The 17,934-nt window shown below is 48.1% G+C and overlaps 1 protein-coding gene across 2 annotated transcripts in view; it reads left to right on the forward strand.

Annotated features, from left to right (window-relative positions):
- Drc3 (dynein regulatory complex subunit 3) overlaps positions 1-17,309 on the forward strand; it is a 41,660-nt gene extending 24,351 nt beyond the window's left edge. Inside the window, exons 9-14 of one of the 2 annotated variants that reach the window (XM_021213846.2) lie at positions 1,288-1,462; positions 7,856-7,987; positions 10,491-10,561; positions 12,014-12,137; positions 16,667-16,798; positions 17,104-17,309. In XM_021213846.2, the coding sequence (XP_021069505.1) occupies positions 1,288-1,462; positions 7,856-7,987; positions 10,491-10,561; positions 12,014-12,137; positions 16,667-16,798; positions 17,104-17,217 (748 nt within the window). In that variant the 3' untranslated portion in view covers positions 17,218-17,309. The remainder of the gene's footprint in view (positions 1-1,287; positions 1,463-7,855; positions 7,988-10,490; positions 10,562-12,013; positions 12,138-16,666; positions 16,799-17,103) is intronic. The other variant, XM_029546323.1, reaches the window with a different exon arrangement.
- The last annotated feature ends 625 nt before the right edge of the window (positions 17,310-17,934 follow it).

Consider the following 17,934-nt stretch of genomic DNA (forward strand, 5'->3'; position numbering starts at 1 on the left):
ATATCTACTGCACTGTGTGATGTCTCCTGCACTCTGTGATGTCTCCTGCATTGTGTGATGTCTCCTGCACTGTGTGATGTCTACTGCACTGTGTGATGTCTACTGCACTGTGTGATGTCTACTGCACTGTGTGATGTCTACTGTACTATGTGATGTCTCAAACACTGTGTGATGTCTCCTGCACTGTGTAATGTCTCCTGCACTGTGTGATGTCTACTGCATTATGTGATGCCACAGTGTCAGCAGCAGTCATGGAGTATGGCTGGTCCTTTTCCTGTTTCACAGATCCTTTTCCGGGCTGGCTGACCCTGTGATGGCTCCTGCCATACACAGATCCTATGTTAGAACCTCCACCCATGGCCCTCCCAGCTCCTTGGCCAGCTTTGGTGAGCTCCTAAAGGCAAAGCCCAGCCCTCAGTGACTGCATTGAAACTTTCTCAGTGGGTATCTACCCAGAACCCAAACACTGCGAGAAGAGTGTGGCAGGGCTTCTCCTTGCTGGCCACCTCTCTTCCTTAGGGACCTATACTCTTGGCTTAAGCACTGTGAATCTGAGAGATTTGTGGAAAGGCATCCACTCTCCTGCACACATTCCCACAAGACTCTTTCCAAGGACTTGTTTTTGTTTTTGTTTTGTTTTGTTGTTTGAGACAAGCTCTCACTGTTTTAGCCCTAGCTACCTTGTAACTCACTCACAAAGGTCCTCTGCCTCTACCCTATGAATTCTGGAATTAAAAGTATATGTCACCACACCACCCTCCAAAGGACTCTGTGGTTGCTTCCCCCATGCCCCTAGTTGAGGTAAGGGCACTGAGGCCCAGAGAGGTCACTTACTAAGGTGGGTCCCAGAAGCAGCATCAGAGCCATAACTTGAACCTCGACCACCTAGTTCCTCTCTCGGCTCAGATGAGCCACAGGCCAGGCCTCTCCCAGAAGGGCCATTCTGGGTGGCACATCAGAGACAGAAAAAGATAAAAAGTACTCTGACTCATCGCCCTGGCCAGGCTGCTCCTAGCTCTTCCCTGCACCCCAAGTCCTCTGGAAGTCTCTTCTAGGACCGATCCCCTGATCCCGAGTTCCTTAGGCTGCAGGTAGAGAAGCCATGACCATCAATGCTCCAAACTGCAAACCCTGCTTCCCCAGCTCCTCAGTTTCTTCTTCTGTCAAAAGGACCACCTGTAGCCTCCATGGTGTTCCCTTGGCGTGCTCCGCAAACAATTGTCAACATGTCTGTCATCATCCTAGTAGCCTGACCTTGAGCCCCAAGCTTCCTTAACAGCCTCTTACCTACAAGGTCAAGTTTGTCATCATCTGCCTGAACATTTTCGAGTATGGCCTGAATCAGCAAGAAAAACGGAAGGTAGAGTTAGACACTTTCAATGAGTGCATACAGGAGGCCATCCAGGAAAACCAGGACCAGGGCAAGCTCAAGGTTGCCAAGTTTGAGGAAAAGCACTTGCTGGTAAGTTCCCTTGTCTTCTGCCAGGAGGGGCTGCAATATCCATGTCTTCTGATGGCCCCTGAGGCCTAATGTCTATGTCCATGTGCCAAAGATCACAACTTCACCAAATGGCACCACACACAGCTCCACTGAACCAGCACAGTGGCTCTTCCCTCTATCAGATACCCCTAAGATTCAAGGTCAGCCCTTCTCATCATCGGTGTTAGCAGTGGTATTATCTGTACCACGCTACAAAGGTGATACTGTGATAACACCCTAGGCTTTCTTTGGTTCAGTCATTCAGCAGGCATTTCCAAGACCCACTCTGCCTGACCCCCAGCATGCTGGAGTTGTGATACGCTCCCAGTCCTTAGCAGCTCCCACCTTGTAAGGTACACAGCCCTGGGCTGAAACCTTCCTTACCTAGGTGAGCAAAATGGTCGGGGATGTCCTAGAGCTCTGGAAAGACACACTTCCAGAGAAGGGCCAGGAAACTTTAGAGATTCCTGGGGCTCTTGTCCCAGCAGAGCAAGCAGCAAGCTTGAAGGCCCAGTGTTCAGGGTCCAACCAAGCAGGAGTCATTTGAAAGGACTTTTGGTTATTAGTTTGTTTACTTGCTTGTTTGTTTGTTTTTCAAGAGAGGCATTCTCTGTGTAGTCCTGGCTGTTCTGAAAATCACTCTGTAGACCAGGCTGTCCTCAGACTCACAGAGATCCACCTGCTGTGATTAAAGGCAAATTATGCCACCCCTGTTATTTTTAAATTGAGTTTTACAGTTTTAAGTAGTAACAGTAATGCTCCTTTTAGAGATAAAGTCTCACAGTATTGCCCAGGCTCACATCAAATTCCTGGATTTAAGCAACCCCACTTCCTCAGTCTCTCTGTGCCTGGCCTAAGTGGAGTTACCTGTAAGGCAGGTGGTGTTCTTAGTGTTAATGGTGTTTGGTACTAGAGATAGAGCTTGGGACCTTCCGTTTACTAGACAAGCACTCCACCTGAGCAACACCCTCAGCCCTTTTTGATTTTCTCATATTCTTTATTTAATGCTCAGAATGATCTGGTCGCACTGAGAAGTATGACAGGTAAGGTTAGATATTGGCTAACATGCCAGGCAGTGGTTAAACCCACTTTGGTAGCTGCCATAGAACAGCGCTTAGGAAGAATTCTGTGTCCTCCTGGGTAATTTAAGATGGGGACTTCCACTAGGCATGTATTTATTTACTCAGGGCTGCTTGGTACCAAGCGAGGCACAGAAGCTACAATGATGGTGTCAAGATGAGGAACAGTTCTCAAAGGGGTGACTATGTAATAGCAAGAAGCAGACAATTCCGGCTGAGCCTGGTGGACTGGGCATGTAATCCCAGGTACTTGGGAATCTGAGGAAGGAAGATTGTAAGTTCGAGGCCAGCCTGGGCAACTTAGTGAGATCCTGTCTCAAAATAAAAGAAGAGCCAGGAGTAATAGATGTCTTACATCTTTAATCTCAGTACTTGAGAGGCAGAAGCAAGTGGATTCCTGTTAATTTCAGATTAGCCTGATCTACATAATAAATTCTAGGGTACCTAGGGCTGCATAATGAGACCCTGTCTCAAAAGTTAATTAATTAATTAATGAAAGAGGACCAGGAATGTTGTAGAGTGCTTGCCTACCACAGAGAGACTGGGAGTTTGTTTCTCAGTGAAATACTCATGCACAGACACACCCTGTGTTGCAATTGGGTGTGCTATGCTATTCAGACAGTTGCTTGTCATTTCTGATCTCACTAATATCTTCCTTGGCCAAAACTACTCTCCTGATCTCTCAACTTCTATTCCTTACTCTACTGTGTTATCACTGATGCTCAAGCCAGGAGAGTTACCACAACACTGGAATCTTAGAAGAACCAAGGGAACGGATGTTGAAGGAGGACTTCATGTACCATGGTCTTGGATGTATGATCCTTTTTTTTTTAAGATTTATTTATTTATTATATGTAAGTACACTGTAGCTGTCTTCAGACACTCCAGAAGAGGACATCAGATTTCGTTGTGGATGGTTGTGAGCCACCATATGGTTGACTGGGATTTGAACTTAGGATCTTTGGAAGAGCAGTCGGTGCTCTTAACCACTGAGCCATCTCGCCAGCCCCGGATGTATGATCCTTAAGCAATATCCTCCCCACCACATTTGCAGAGTCTTTCCTGGGATGATGGGAAGCTAACTGAAGACAATGAGTACTAAGTCCTTCATGATTAATATTCATGTGACAGGCAAGGGCCTAGACTTTATCATACTCATATGGCTCTGGTAAAGCTCAGTCCAGACTCTTAGAGTGAGAATGGACATACCCTTCCCAAAGACATACAATTTAGAGCATTCCCAATCCATTTACAAGATTCAGAGGAGCTGGGCATGGTGGTACATGCTGTGATATAAACACTTGGGAGGCTGTAGCAAGAGGCCTGATGTGAGCTGGGGTCAGCATGGACTTCATAGTGAATTCCAGGAGAGCCTAGGACACAGGAAATTTCTGACTCAAAACAAGGAACACCAAAAAGAGATCAGGAATGAGAAGAGCTGGAACAGAAGTGGGGCGGTATATTTAGAATCATCCTCGCGACCCTTTACAGTCTTGGAACAAGGGGCAATGGTCACAATACAATGTTGGGATACTGAACCTTTATGAAGACTTACGGACACTGGGCTGTGCTCAGGGAAGGAGGATGGCCAGCCGTAGTGGATTTGAGGCACTGAGTGTTACTTCTGATGCTCTGGGTAAGTCAGGGAGACATGCCCTTCCCCCAAAGCTGAGCTGGGCTTCTCCTGGAAGTGACAGTCAGGAAGCAGAAGGACTCACTGTCATTCACTTTGGGGGATGAATCCAGCCCACACTCTGCCTCTCTGGACCCTGCCTTATTTCCTGGTGTCACTTTTGGGGGCGGGAGAGGGGGACCACGGGGGACAAGGGAAGTGGTACCAGGCTCCACTTGCTCATTATACAAACCAGAGCAGAAGGGGGGGTGAGGTAGGTGTCTTGAAGACATCGGCTATAAGAAGAGACATTGCTTCGGTAGAGAGCAGTGTGGATGAGAAGCAGCTGGGGTCTCTCCCGGGAGCAGTGGAGGAAGGAAGAGCCTTGGGGTGGGGAGACTCCTTGATAGTTAGAAGGTCATTTGGCAGAGGGGAGCCTGTGTGTTAGAAGAATCGGAAGAGGGGGTGGCTATAGATCACTAAGGCCTAACGAAGCCATCGTCCTAGAAATGAGACAGTTTTAGGTATCAGACACTATTTTTTTAAATCTTGAGACAAGTCTTACTAAGTTGTCCAGGATAGCTTTGAGTTTGTAATCCTCCTGCCTCCATCTTGAAGAAGCTAAGATTGCAAGCCCTTGCCACCATGGCTGGGGCAAAGCAGAATTCTTTTTAAAATTTTTAATCTATCTATCTATCTATCTATCTATCTATCTATCTATCTATCTATCTATCTATCTATCTATCTGTGTGTGTATTTGCATTTATGTAGTATGTGTTTGCATGTGTGTAGTGTGTGTTTGTATGTGTTACTAGTGCATGCATGCATGGCACAGCATCAGAGAACAGATTTCAGAAGTCGGTTCATTCCTTGCACCGTGGAATCCAGGGCTCAAACTCAAGCTGTCAGGTTTGGGCAGCAAATGCTTTTACCCTTGAGCTGTCTTCCCAGCCCAGAACTCTTAATTCATTTTAAATTGCAGGTCTTTGTGAAACGCTAAGGAAAAGCCTGCTTTTTCCTCAAAAACCTAGTCAAAGGGCAGGAGATGGCTCAGCAGGTAAAAGGCACTGTCCCTGAAAGCCAGACAAGCTGAGTCCAGTCCTCCAAACGCACACATCAAGCTAGATGCAGTGGTGTGCCGCTGTAATCTCAGCACTCCTGTGGGCAGTGGGAAGCAGAGAGAGGCTCTTCCAGAAGCCTGAGGGGCCGGCTAGTCTAGAGTGCATGTCAGTGTGCTGCTGTAGAGACATGAGACCCTGCCTCAGCAAGGACACGGTGAGCCAACTCATGAAGTGTCCTGACCACAGTGCGCAGAGAGCTCTCTCTCTCTCTCTCTCTCTCTCTCTCTCTCTCTCTCTCTCTCACACACACACACACACACACACACACACACACACACACACACACCCGTTGCCAGCAGTGGAAACGGACAATTTCACAGGAAGATAATGTGTGATTTCCAGCTTATCTGGAGGCACTTGTCATCAGGATTGACAAGTCCCCAGTTCTTGTCCAGCCATTTCTTCTTCCCTGGCCCCTAGATACATTAGGTTTGGGAGGCCTATGTGCCATCCATTCGCACCTTCTGAGGACCAGGCTGGGGCCTGACTCACCCTAAAAACAAGTCCCTCTGGAGAGACAGGTCATGGACCCCTCTAAACCTGACTCAGAGCCCCGCCTGTATCTCAGTCCACAAGAAGCTGTCCTACAAATGGCTCATCCAGTTGGAGAGATGGCTCAGTAGTTAGGAACACTGACTGTTCTCCCAGAGGTCCGGAGTTCAATCCCCAGCAACCATATGGTGGCTCACAGCCATCTGTAATGGAATCTGATGCCCTCTTCTGGTGTGTCTGAAGACAGGGACAGGGTACTCATTACAAATAAAATAAATAAATCTTTAAAAAAAAAAAAAAGAAAAGAAAAGAAAAGAAAAGAAAAGAAAAAGAAAGAAAGAAATAGCCTATCCTAGGCCTGGGTGCGCCCGCTCGGGATGCTGGGGCATGATCTAACTTTGGGGTTCCCTGAGCTTCGCAGGTGCCTCCAATGCTCAGCCTAAGTTGAGGCCACATTGTAGAAGTTCCCAGGACACAGGGCTCTGAGGGCTCCAAGTTTGTCCCTCACAGCTGTCGTCCTACAGCTTGGTCCAGTTCTTGCTATCCATCTACCACATTAGGCCTTGTACACAACTGGTCTTCAAGCCCAGTGATGTGTGTGCAACTTTTATTTCCCAAGTTTACCTGTCCTTATATGGATACACTACATAAAGCAGGTGTAGTAGTCCATGCCTGTGATCCTAGCACTTGGGAGGAAGAGGCAGGAAGATCAAAGTTTAAGGTCATCATCAACTACACAGTAAGTTCAAAGCCAGCCTTGAATGCACGAGACCCTATCTCAAAAGAAATAAGCAACAGCAAAAAGCAGGGCTGGAAGCTTCCTACCTGATAATCCATCACTTTACGCTGGTGATACGTCCTGAGAAGTGTGTCACTAGGTGGTTGTCACTGTGGGAACACCATGGTATTGTTAGGTGGATGGAACTTCTGAGCATCACTGTCTGATGGAGCCACTGTCATCCATGCAGTATGTCACTGACTGAGACATTATTGTGTGGCAATGATCATACCAGACTGGACAAGTGTGTAAAGCTCTGAGAACATGGCCGTGGTTAGTAGAGATGTGATTTTCTGGTAAACTTTAATTTACTTTGTTTCTTTCTAAGGTTTTCTTTTTTTTTTTTTCTTTTTTCATTTGTATAGTTTCTGAGTTTTAGTTTGTGAGCTTTTGACACGGGGTTTCATTCCAGCCCCAAACTACAAATCTTAGGCTGGCCTCAAACTCCTGATCCGCCTTCATTTGCTCTCTCTGCCTCACAAGTGCTGGGATCACATGCATATGCCATCATGCCTGGTATGAGTCTATTACTTATTTATTTATTATTTTATGTGTACAGGTGTTTTGTCTGCATGTGTGTCTGTGCCCTGCTTACATGCCTGGTACCCAGAGAGGCCAGAAGGGGCATCAGAGCCTCAGGAACAGGATTTACAGTTAGGAGCTACCATATGGGTGCTGGGAATTGACCCTAGGTTCTCTGGAAGAGTAGCGAGTGTTTTTAACTGCCTTGCTATCTATTCAGCCCTATGAATCAGTTTTGTTTTGTTTTGTTTTGTTTTTCGAGACAGGGTTTCTCCGTGTAGCCCTGGCTGTCCTGGAACTCATTCTGTAGACCAGGCTGGCCTCGAACTCAGAAATCCCCCTGCCTCTGCCTCCCGAGTGCTGGGATTAAAGGCGTGAGCCACGACGCCCAGCTATGAGAATCAGTTTTTAAAGCCTGATTAGCACAGCCTGCCCCCAGCCTTGGCTCCCATCTCTCCCGATAAGAATGTCTTCCCTCCTCCTGGCACTGTGGACGAGCCTGGCCCCAGGACCTCCATCTTCTCCTTCCAGGGAGGGAAGGGGAGGCCTGAGTGCTCCTTTTATGCTTGCCACTTCCAGGCACCTTTGTATACAGTGTGCCAGAGCAGCAGACAGTGTCCCCAATGCTTTCCGAGCTAGCACATGGCAGGCTGACACTTGAACTTGGCCCTTCACCTCTAAATTCTAAGTTTTTACCCATAAAACCAAATCATCACTTACTACTACACAGTTAACGACTGAGTCCCCCCAAGTGTGGATTTCTATTTGTAGAACTTAAATGCCATCCGGGAAGAGAATGATCTGTCCAACATCGAGAAGAAGCTGACAGAGTGCAATGAGAGCATCAGTGAGCTGTTCAACACACTCATGGTCCTGGAGATGCAGCTGGTGGAGCAGCTGGAGGTAGAACCAGACTGGCATATATCCAGGGGCCTCCGCATGCAGCTGCAGAACCCTGCAAGCATGCCCTCCACAGGCTCCTCTCCCGTGTGTCCAGTGTGATCCAGTGGACACACAGGAGAGGACTGGACAGGTGGAGACTGGTGGGTCACTAGCACTCACTGGCCAAACAGCTTAGCAAGCATGAAGAGTTCCAGGCCAGTGAGAGATAAAAAGGCGGACGGTGCCTGAGGTTGTCCTTTTCCTTCATCCAGGGCCACAGGCACATATAATGTGTACACCCCTCCATATAATGAACATGAGCATGTGTACATGCGCATATGCAAGTGCATGCATGTTCACACACACACCACAAAATCACCTTTTACCAAAATTATTAAAATACATTACAGTCAGGGGCTGGGTATAGCTCAGTGCTTGCTTAGCACAGACAAGGCCCTGGATTCCATCCTCAGCAATGTAAAAGAGAGGGGGTGGGGCAAGGAGGGAGAAGGAGAGGAGACAGAAAAACAGAGCGACAAAAAGAGAGGAAAAGGAACACACTGCTCTCTTTGCTGCCTGGGAAAGGATTCTTGTGGAGAATGAGAGGTGGACTTAGTCTTCTGAAAATCTCCCCTCCTCCATCCTAGAACAGCCTCAGCAGAGTGCAGATTTCTTATTAGACCCAAGGGGAAGTTCAGGAGCTTATAAGACAGGTGGACCTGCACTCTTATAAGACAGGTGGAGCCAAACAAAGGCTCATCAGTGCCGCAGCAGCCTGTGCCCGCTGTCTCAGGGTGGGCGATGTCAGGAGCCTGCCAGTTGGCCCGACTTGGGAGAATGAAAAAGCACAGGCATTTGACAGCATCTGTGGCCAGGGCGACTCGTGCGCGTGCGCACAGCCAGGCTAGGGGCTGGATGCTGCATGATGAATTGGACCTCCTCAGATGTTGCCACAGCCAGGCCAAGAGCTGGTGCCTAATCAACTCCTCACACATCAAATGGCACTTCCTACGCAGAATAGATCCGCTGTCGCACAGCACAGCAGCCGCTCATTTCCCACTGGGAACAGCTCTGCTCCAGTACCACAGAGGCCGTGCATGCAGGGGAGGGCTGCTGTGGGCTCCCAGTCCTTTCAAGCAGGGAGATTATTTTCAGTAGCCAAACACTTCTCAGGTCCATGCTCTCGTCCTGGCCATGTTGCCAGTCACCTGGTCACCTGAAGCTGGAAGATTCTTGTCTGTACTTCCAACAACCTTACTTGTATTCACCACACACACACACACACACACACACACACACATATACACACACACGTGAGGATGCGTTCATTTGTACTGCATACAGACAGGTTTTGGGCTCCCGTGATGCCCTGTATCTGTGCTGAGAGGTCTATGGAGGGTCAGGAAAGTGTCTTCCAGGGGAGGAGGGTTCCTAAGCACGCTTTTATTACTCTCTCAATACTGAGATTTGTTTGGGCCCCCAGTGCTCTGCTAAGTACTAGGGACAGCAGTTTGTTGTTGGAAGTCTAGGGTGACCGTCAGCACTTACCCAAGCTCCTGGACCTGCCAGATATGTGGTAAATCATTATGCATGATGTAGCTCATTTACTCCACTAGCCACCATGGTACTACATAGAAAAACTGTCTCATATATGACGAAGTAGAGGCCAAGAGAGATTAAATGAGCTCCCTGGAATAGAGATGACTCTTGAAATTGCCCACCGTTGCTTTTGTGGAGAGGATGGGCAGTGCTGCTGAAAGACTAGCAGGAAGGAGTGCATTCAGGGAGGAGGGGGTGAGGCCAGGATATCTGGTCCTGGAAGAGGCAGCTACATGGGCAAGAGGCCCAGGACAGGGCTGGCAAGATGGTCCTGCTCAGTAGAGAAAGGTTTTTATCACCAAGCCTGATTACCTGAGTTTGATTCCAGGGACCCGTGTAGTGGAAGGAAAGGACTGACTCCAGCAAATTGTCCTCTGACCTACACATGTACACACACACACACACACACACACACACACACACACACATAAATTTAAAAAGAAAAAAAAACCCAGAAAAAAAAAACCCAGTGGCAGTAGCCATACATAGAGATGGCTCATTGGTTAAAAGCACTTGTAGCTCTTGCAGAGGACCTGACTTTGAACCCTCATGGCAGCTCTCAACAGTTGGTAACTCCAGTTCTAAAGGATACAATGCCTCTTTCTGACTTCTGTAGGCACCAGGTAGGCACATGGTGCACATACATACATGCAGGCAAAATATTCAAATACATACAATAAGTAAATCTTAAAACAAAACAAAACAAAACTCAACAGTGACAGCATGAACATTCAAGGGGGTGGTGAGCTGAGACTAGAAAGCGACAGAACTCTGGAAGCAAGGGTGAGGGGCAGGGGCAAGGGTCAGCCCTTAGCCATCTGCCCTACAAAGGCAAGGAGGGTGGTATTTGCCTTTAAGAGTATGTGATCTGAGGTATGCAAAGGATGTTGATACACACATTCACTCTCTTGTATATCTTTTCCAGGAGACCATAAACATATTTGAAAGAAATATCACTGACTTGGTGGGACTATTTATTGAAAATGTCCAAAGTTTATATCCTTTCTGTGACAACCCATCCCTTACCCCATGGGAAGGCACCATAGGCTCCTGAGTTTGTCTTGGCCTCTAGAGCAGCTAAGGCAAAGGTGCCTAGGCTTCTAACAAAAATGCAAGGGATAGCTCAGTGGAGAACTTGCTTAGCATAAGTGGGGCCCTGGGTTCAATCCCCAGGACTGAAAGAAAGGGCAAGTAGGGACTAGTCTTGGGCAAATAAGTGGTAGCTGCAGAGCCACGCCCCCTTTTGCTCCTACTACACAGTAAACTGAGCACTTTAGATAATACTTCATTCAGTTCTCACCCAAAATACTCTTCGTCCATTGATTTGCAGAAAAACCTACACCCTCATCCCAAGAAAGTGTTTCCACTTTCCACAGGGCACTAGTTCATAGGCATCTCCTTTCTGAAAGTAGAGAAATGTAAAATCTACCACTTTCCACCAAGGAAAGAGGCCTCCCTATGACAGGATGTAGATTTGGTGACCATAGAGAATACTCCATACCAACTGAAGTGTTTTCAACACTCAACATTGGTAGCCTTGCTAGATTGCCAGTTTGGCTGCCCAGAGGAACTGCTGTCCAGTAGTCTTGCATGTATTCCTAAGTAGGTGATGTTCATGGGTGCACTGCCACCTCAGAATCGCTGCCTGACCTTCTGTTACAGGAAAACACCCTGGGGATGAGGCCACACCCGCACTAATGACAGCACAGGTTAAAAGGAGCAAGGCTTATAGTTAAGGTTAGAAACCAACATTTGAAATATGAACTGCCCTTTATAGGGGGCAAAGTGCTAAGCTCCATCCAGGAGGAACTCAGGTTCTGGCATCCTGGGGCTCAGAGTCCAGCACACGGTCATTGAGGTAGCAAGTGGTGTGCAAGGTACGGGATCAGTGGCTCTCCCTAAACACTGAAGAAGAAAAAAAAAAAAAAAAAAAAAGACCTGCAGGTAGTCACAGGGGCCAGATGAAAGAGGAGACAGTCCATAGTAGAAGCAGTGTGTGCAAAGGCCCCAAGAATGGGGCTAAGGGAACAAATTTCCAGATGAGACCATCAGGCCATGTCAGAGATTGGATGCTCCTAGGAGCTCTAAGCTTAGAACTGGCTGCTCAGACCCTCAAGTTTATTCCAGCTGCTAGAAGAGAAGGAGGAAGAGATTATGGGAGACCAGTGTTGGGAAGCAGACCGAGGAGTTGAGGTGAGCTGGCCCTGGGCAACAGTAATGACCCAGTATGAGGACAGGAATGACATGGGGACCAGACGATGCATGTGCGTGACAGCTTGATGGCTATGATACCTCTTAGCACCTCAGGGCAGGTCTTGAACCCTTAGACTCCAAGACTTAGAACCTGGTGTCTCCAGGAGGGATGACATGGCCTTGTTCGTCAGAGGCCACCTTGTTCCGAGGGGCCACCTGGCTTGCTCGGCCCCTGGCTTTAACTCACGACTGCAGGATTGCTCAGTGTCGGGACTTGGAGAACCATCACCATGAGAAGCTCCTGGAGATCGCCATCAACACCCTGGAGAAGATCCTCAAGGGCGAGATGGATGAGGACTTACCCGATGACGTGCGGGCGGTGAGTAAGGGTAGAGGGCCGGGGGCACAGGGAACATCTCGGGGCACAGAAAAGAGATAAATGAAATCCAGCCCTACTCATGGCTCGTCTAAGCTTGCCGAGCTCCTGGAGGCTTCCTTCCTTCATGTGGAGGAGACAGAAGCCTGCTTTAGGACTGCTGACCGCCGAGTGAGGTAAGTGCAGTTGGCATCAGGATGGCCAGGTGGTTATCCCAAGCTCCTTTCTGTGGAGTCTTCTGGCACAGAGGTAATGGCCAAAATTTTCCCTCAGGTACCTTAATGGTGGAGAGCTGCAACACCGGTACGCCCACAAGCCTCATGTCTGGTCCGGCACCAGGCTGCACCAGTTTCCACCAGGGCAGATAGTCATAAATACCAGGGACCCATGTCTACACCTAAGGAGGCCTCTATGAGTCTACCCTGAGCTCCAGCAGCAGCATGTGGAGGCTCATGGAAAGGACTTCAGGCTGGCAAGAATGGCCACAGGTCCACATACTTGCCCTCAGGGGCCTGCTTTTGTTGGTACCTTACTTAGTTTCTCAGCTGCTCTACATCCCTGTGCTACCACCAGGCTATGGTCCCCTTGCCCTCTCTCTGCCTGCCTGCTGGCTCCTTGCTGCCTTCTTATAGACCATTCTCCATATGCAGACAGGTAGGTCCACTAGAAACCCACACTACACAATCCTCACCCCTCCCAGCCCACCATGATCGTAGAGTTCCTTCTCATAGGTCTCAGACACTGTGGACTAGGCCTGCCTTCCTTGGCAGTCCCACCTCAGGTTCTGATATCACTCGCCCATCAGGCTTGCTCCTTTCAACTGACATTCTGTCTTATGGTTTCTATTGCTGGGATGAAACACCATGACCAAGGCAACTTGGGGAGGAAAGGGTTTATCTGGCTTACACGTTCAGGTGACAGCTCCATCACTGAGGGAAGTCAAAGGAAGAAGTCACACAGGACAGGAACCTGGAGGCAAAAGCTGATGCAGAGGCCATGGAGGGATGCTGCTTCCTGGCTTGCTCCTCATAGTTTGCTCAGCCTACTCATCAGCGCCAGCAGGAGCCTCCAGCACAGCAGCCAGGGGTGATCTTGGAACGAGGAGGATGAAAACATGTATTCACTAACTATTTCCTTTGCCAGGAGCTGGGCTGAGCTATGCAGATAGGTCAGCAGCCTTGACTCCATAGCCTCTGCTCTTGAGACTAGGACCAACACCCAACGCAGCGGCAAGATGCAGGGCCACAGTCGCCAGCCTGCTCTCCCTAAGCTACTTATCCAGCTCACTGCTGAGGACGCAGGCAACTATCCTGCCCTAACCAAGAAGCAAGTCTCCTCTGAGAGGTTCTGAAGTCTCTGACAGTCCTCATGGGATGGTAGAGTCCCTAGGTCTCTGACACCACGTGAAAAAAAATCACTGAAACATGCTCGTTCCCTAGGGACAATAGCACATAGTAAAATCTGGGCTCCAGAGGTCATCAGCAGAGAGGCAGAGCAGCTTTCCCTCTCACCTAAGTGGCCCTGTCTGGTACTACAGTATCGGGCAACAAAGTATCTTCATTAGAGGATTACCACTCTCCAGCCTGTTGACCACAAATGACCGCATTTCCTCACCAAAGGAAGCAGCGTTATCACATGAGGTGATGGATGAGAACACTGGGCAAGGTGGGCTCACGGATATAAGTTGGGAAGGGCACAACCAAAACAAGAGTCTGAATTGTGAGCCTCATCTGATAAACAGTTTTGGGCTTGTGATTGTAGTGAGCACTGCAGCCTTCCCTATTCACCACCGTGGGCAGGCACTTTGGGGGTGCCCATGGCACTGGGCCATGGGGCTCTCTTTGCCTCTCTGCTAAGAGAGTCTTAGACTCACTAGCAAGGCTGGAATAGATTGTTGCCTTCAAAACATCATGGAGAACCAGCCTTACAGCACTTGACAAAGACTTTCCTGTCAGCCCAGGACAGGAAAGCCAAGACATTTCAAGACTCAGCTCTTCTGGGGCTGTGGCAGGACATCAGCAACTGAAAATGGGGCTTGCTGCTTGGAGCATCCAGTCAACTAACTTCCAAGCTGAGTATGAAGTCTTCAAGAGACATTTCAGAACCTGAAAGTGGGCATTAGATCTTCCTTGCTCTGTAATTCCCATTGCAACCTGGGGCACTAGTTGGGACATAAGTGCTGTTATACTTAGTGCTGGCTGGCACTCAAGTCTTTGGTGGTGAGTGGGAGCATGTGTGGGCGTGTACACATGTGCAGTGTCTGCGCTTCTCACTGCCTGGATAGCATCTCAGGCATAACCTATGACCTGGAATAATCCTGACGTCTTTACAAAGTGTGTCCTGTAACTGTTTTCAAGAAAACCTTTCAGCTGGGCAGTGGTGGCACACACCCTTAATCCCAGCACTTGGGAGGCAGAGGCAGGGCAGATTTCTGAGTTCAAGGCCAGCCTGGTCTACAGAGTGAGTTCCAGGTCAGCCAGGGCTATACAGAGAAACCCTGCCTCGAAAAACCAAAAGAGAAAAAAGAAAACCTTTCAAAGTTGCAGGAAACATTTATTTTATTGAGGTACCAGCTCTGGTTGATACAATGTGCCCAAACTGAAGAGTGAATCTGCTTTTTAAAATGACCTGACCTTGACTGTGGCCATTTAGTAACAGTGTTTTATTCATTAGCCTAAGTGGATGTGTTCTCATCCTGGCAACTGGCATCCTTCCTTGAACAAAAAAACGTTTCAGTGAAACACTCTAGCAAAGATTTAAGGTCAGATCCTTTTAAAGTGCTAGTCTTAATGATAAAGTTTGTTCTTTCCTGAGCTATTTGAAGCTTACTGCATAGCTTCATGCCTGTGCACCATATTATGAAATAGCATTCAGTTATACAGACTCTTAATTTGTGTATAATAGAATGTTATTTACTATAGAACACTGTAATAAGGAAGCAGAGTTTATGGAGAAATTCATATCATCTTTGTGTCTTGTTTAAATATACTTTAAAGATAAAGGCTCGAAAATAAAAGAAGCCTGTTACTAGGCCTCAGGACACTTTCTCCTGAGCACCCAGTAGGTCAGGTTTTCATCTTCTGATCCTTCCCAGAGCCTGGGCCCGCTGCCTGGAGTTGGAAGGACCTGAATGGCTTCCTGTTATTTCTACGGTGTGACTGTGCTGCCCCACTGCCCCACATCAGACAACCCGGCTTTTCTCACATGGCATTCTGTGGTAAACTAACATATAGAATCTGTGGCCAGTCAGAGAGAGAGAAGGCAAGAGAGAGGAAATGTTTCCCACAGAACTTTGTACAGCATTCAGGACACCCTGTGCCACCCTGTGCCCCACAAATCTTACTTTGGGAGCCTAGATGTATTTGATCAAAAAGTATTTCCTTGTGTAGGAACACTAACATTTCAGAATCAGACAGGACATATATTTTTTTAAAGATTTATTATTTTATATATAAGTACACTGTAGCTGTCTTCAGATGCACCAGAAGAGGGCGTCAGATCTCATTACAGATGGTTGTGAGCCACCATGTGGTTGCTGGGATTTGAACTCAGGACCTTCAGAAGAGCAGCCGGTGCTCTTAACCACTGAGCCATCTCTCCAGCCCAGGACATATTTTTAGAGGGTATTAGGCTAACTGATGCTATGAAAAATGAAGCAAAACAAAGAAAGTACTATTGTGTATCTCTCTCTGACCCAAAAGTCCAAATAGATTCTAGTGCATTGGGATTTCAGACTTTTCTGTTTTGTGGTCGTGTTATAATAAAAAGACAATGCAGATATTCCTAAATCAAACCCTGCAAAACCCGAAACCCTGTGCACCTCAGAGAAGTGGTGCTCCCCTATGTACGCTCTACCTGCAGTTTCTCAACAGAGGACACCCAGGTCCTTTGCCATTTTTGTTTCTAAGTACCTTGGGCTCCGGGTGGAACACTGCTTCCTCAGACCCTCAAGCAAGTTTCCCTTGCCCCTGACAATGACTGGGCTGCATTTCCCCCCTTCCAGCCAGAGTCTGCATCTAGAGCCTGCTAGGCTCACTAGAAGGTGGAGAGTTGTACTAGCTCTCTATAAGGACAGGAACAAGCCAAGGCAAACCAGACCCCAGTGGAACCAAAGCTTGATTCTGTTTATGGGAGAAGTAACGGAGACATATAGGAGATGGACACCTATCAGCTTACAGGGCCCAGGGTTAGAACAGCCTGGAGATCCTCGGTGGGACGTGACTGGGCAGAGGTTCAGGAGTGCCTAGAGAGAGGCTTTGTGAGAACTGATACCCCTAGTAAAGCTGTCTGGGCTAGCCACCTGCCGTCTCCCTGGAGAATACATGCTTTTAATGGGGACTGCAGCACGGCACCTGCCACAGCTCAGGTTGGGAAGCAAGCTGTCATCTGAGGATGAGCTGGCACAAAGTGACTGATACAGTGTGAGCTCTCCGCTAGGTGTGTCCCACAGCCTGGGAACTCCCACGGGCCTCTTTTGTGCTGGGGGACATAATAACACACACGATCTCATTTGGACCGTCTCACTTTTCCAGCTTTTTGTTGACAAAGACACAATTGTTAATGCCGTTGGGGCATCACATGACATCCACCTCCTGAAGATTGACAACCGAGAAGATGAACTGGTGACTGGAATCAACTCTTGGTGTGCACATCTAGTAGACAAGGTGAGTAATGGGTGCCAAGCCACCCGGCCGGCTGGCTTGAGTTTTCTCCAGTCAGAATGTGCTATTTTTCATGAGAAATGAAGTAGAGAAAAGAAAAAGAGGTAAGGGTTGTAGAATTCTGCAATGCAGGTAGTGTGGCCTGACCATACCTCATTGTATCTATAACCCCTGCCTCAGAGAGAGACCAGCAGTGCATGCTGGGGAGTGGGGCTCTGAGGTAAACACCTTCCCTCTGTCTCTAGGGCCTCAGTAAATGATGTCAGCTATCATAGACACTGAGCCATGGCTTCCCTTCTGTTTCCCAGATTCACAAAGATGAGATCATGAGGAACCGTAAACGAGTGAAAGAGATCAATCAATTTGTCGACCACATGCAGAGTGAACTGGACAACCTGGAATGTGGAGACATTATAGACTAGGTGTCAGCCGTTGCCCCTGAGAGTTATGGGATTTCTTTCATTCACCTTCTCTCAGCACTGTTGGTAATAATTTTCAGTATAGAGAAAAATAAAGGTCTGGCGTCAGTATTCTCTTAGAGGGAAATCATGTATGAGCAGATCCTAAACCATACACATACACACACACACACACACACACACACACACACACACACACACACACGTCTGGGTGGATGGCAGTCAGCTAGAGGCATGGTTATGGCAGAATACTAACCTCATGCGAGTGCTAGTGCTCTTCCACTGGTTGTGGCTGTCATGAGCTGCAGACATTATCTTTCCCAACTCTGGATGCTGAGGACCAGGGAAGCAAGAAGCTGAAGCTCCTCCCACAACACTGAGACCTGGGTTGCTCTTAGAAGGCAGAGGCCACAGCACCCTTTAGCTCAGAACTTGATTCGGATCAAATCGGGGACTGGTTTCCCAGGTACACAGCCCTTGTACTAGGCCCAACAACTGGAAACAGAGCCTGCTGCTAAGACTGGGGAGGTGGCTGTGTGGAGAGTACTCTCAGGACTCCCATGCACCCATGTGGAAGATGAGTGGAAACATGCATGTGCATGTCTTCCCATCACGGTAACACTCCACTTGCAATCACCTTATGGAGTTTATTCTAGATCTTAGTTGCATAGGATCCAGTCCATGATCAGTTGGTACCATCATGGCCGGTGCACACAGAGC

Source organism: Mus pahari, chromosome 14 (genome assembly GCF_900095145.1).
Source record: "Mus pahari chromosome 14, PAHARI_EIJ_v1.1, whole genome shotgun sequence".
Taxonomy (NCBI): Eukaryota; Metazoa; Chordata; class Mammalia; order Rodentia; family Muridae; genus Mus; species Mus pahari.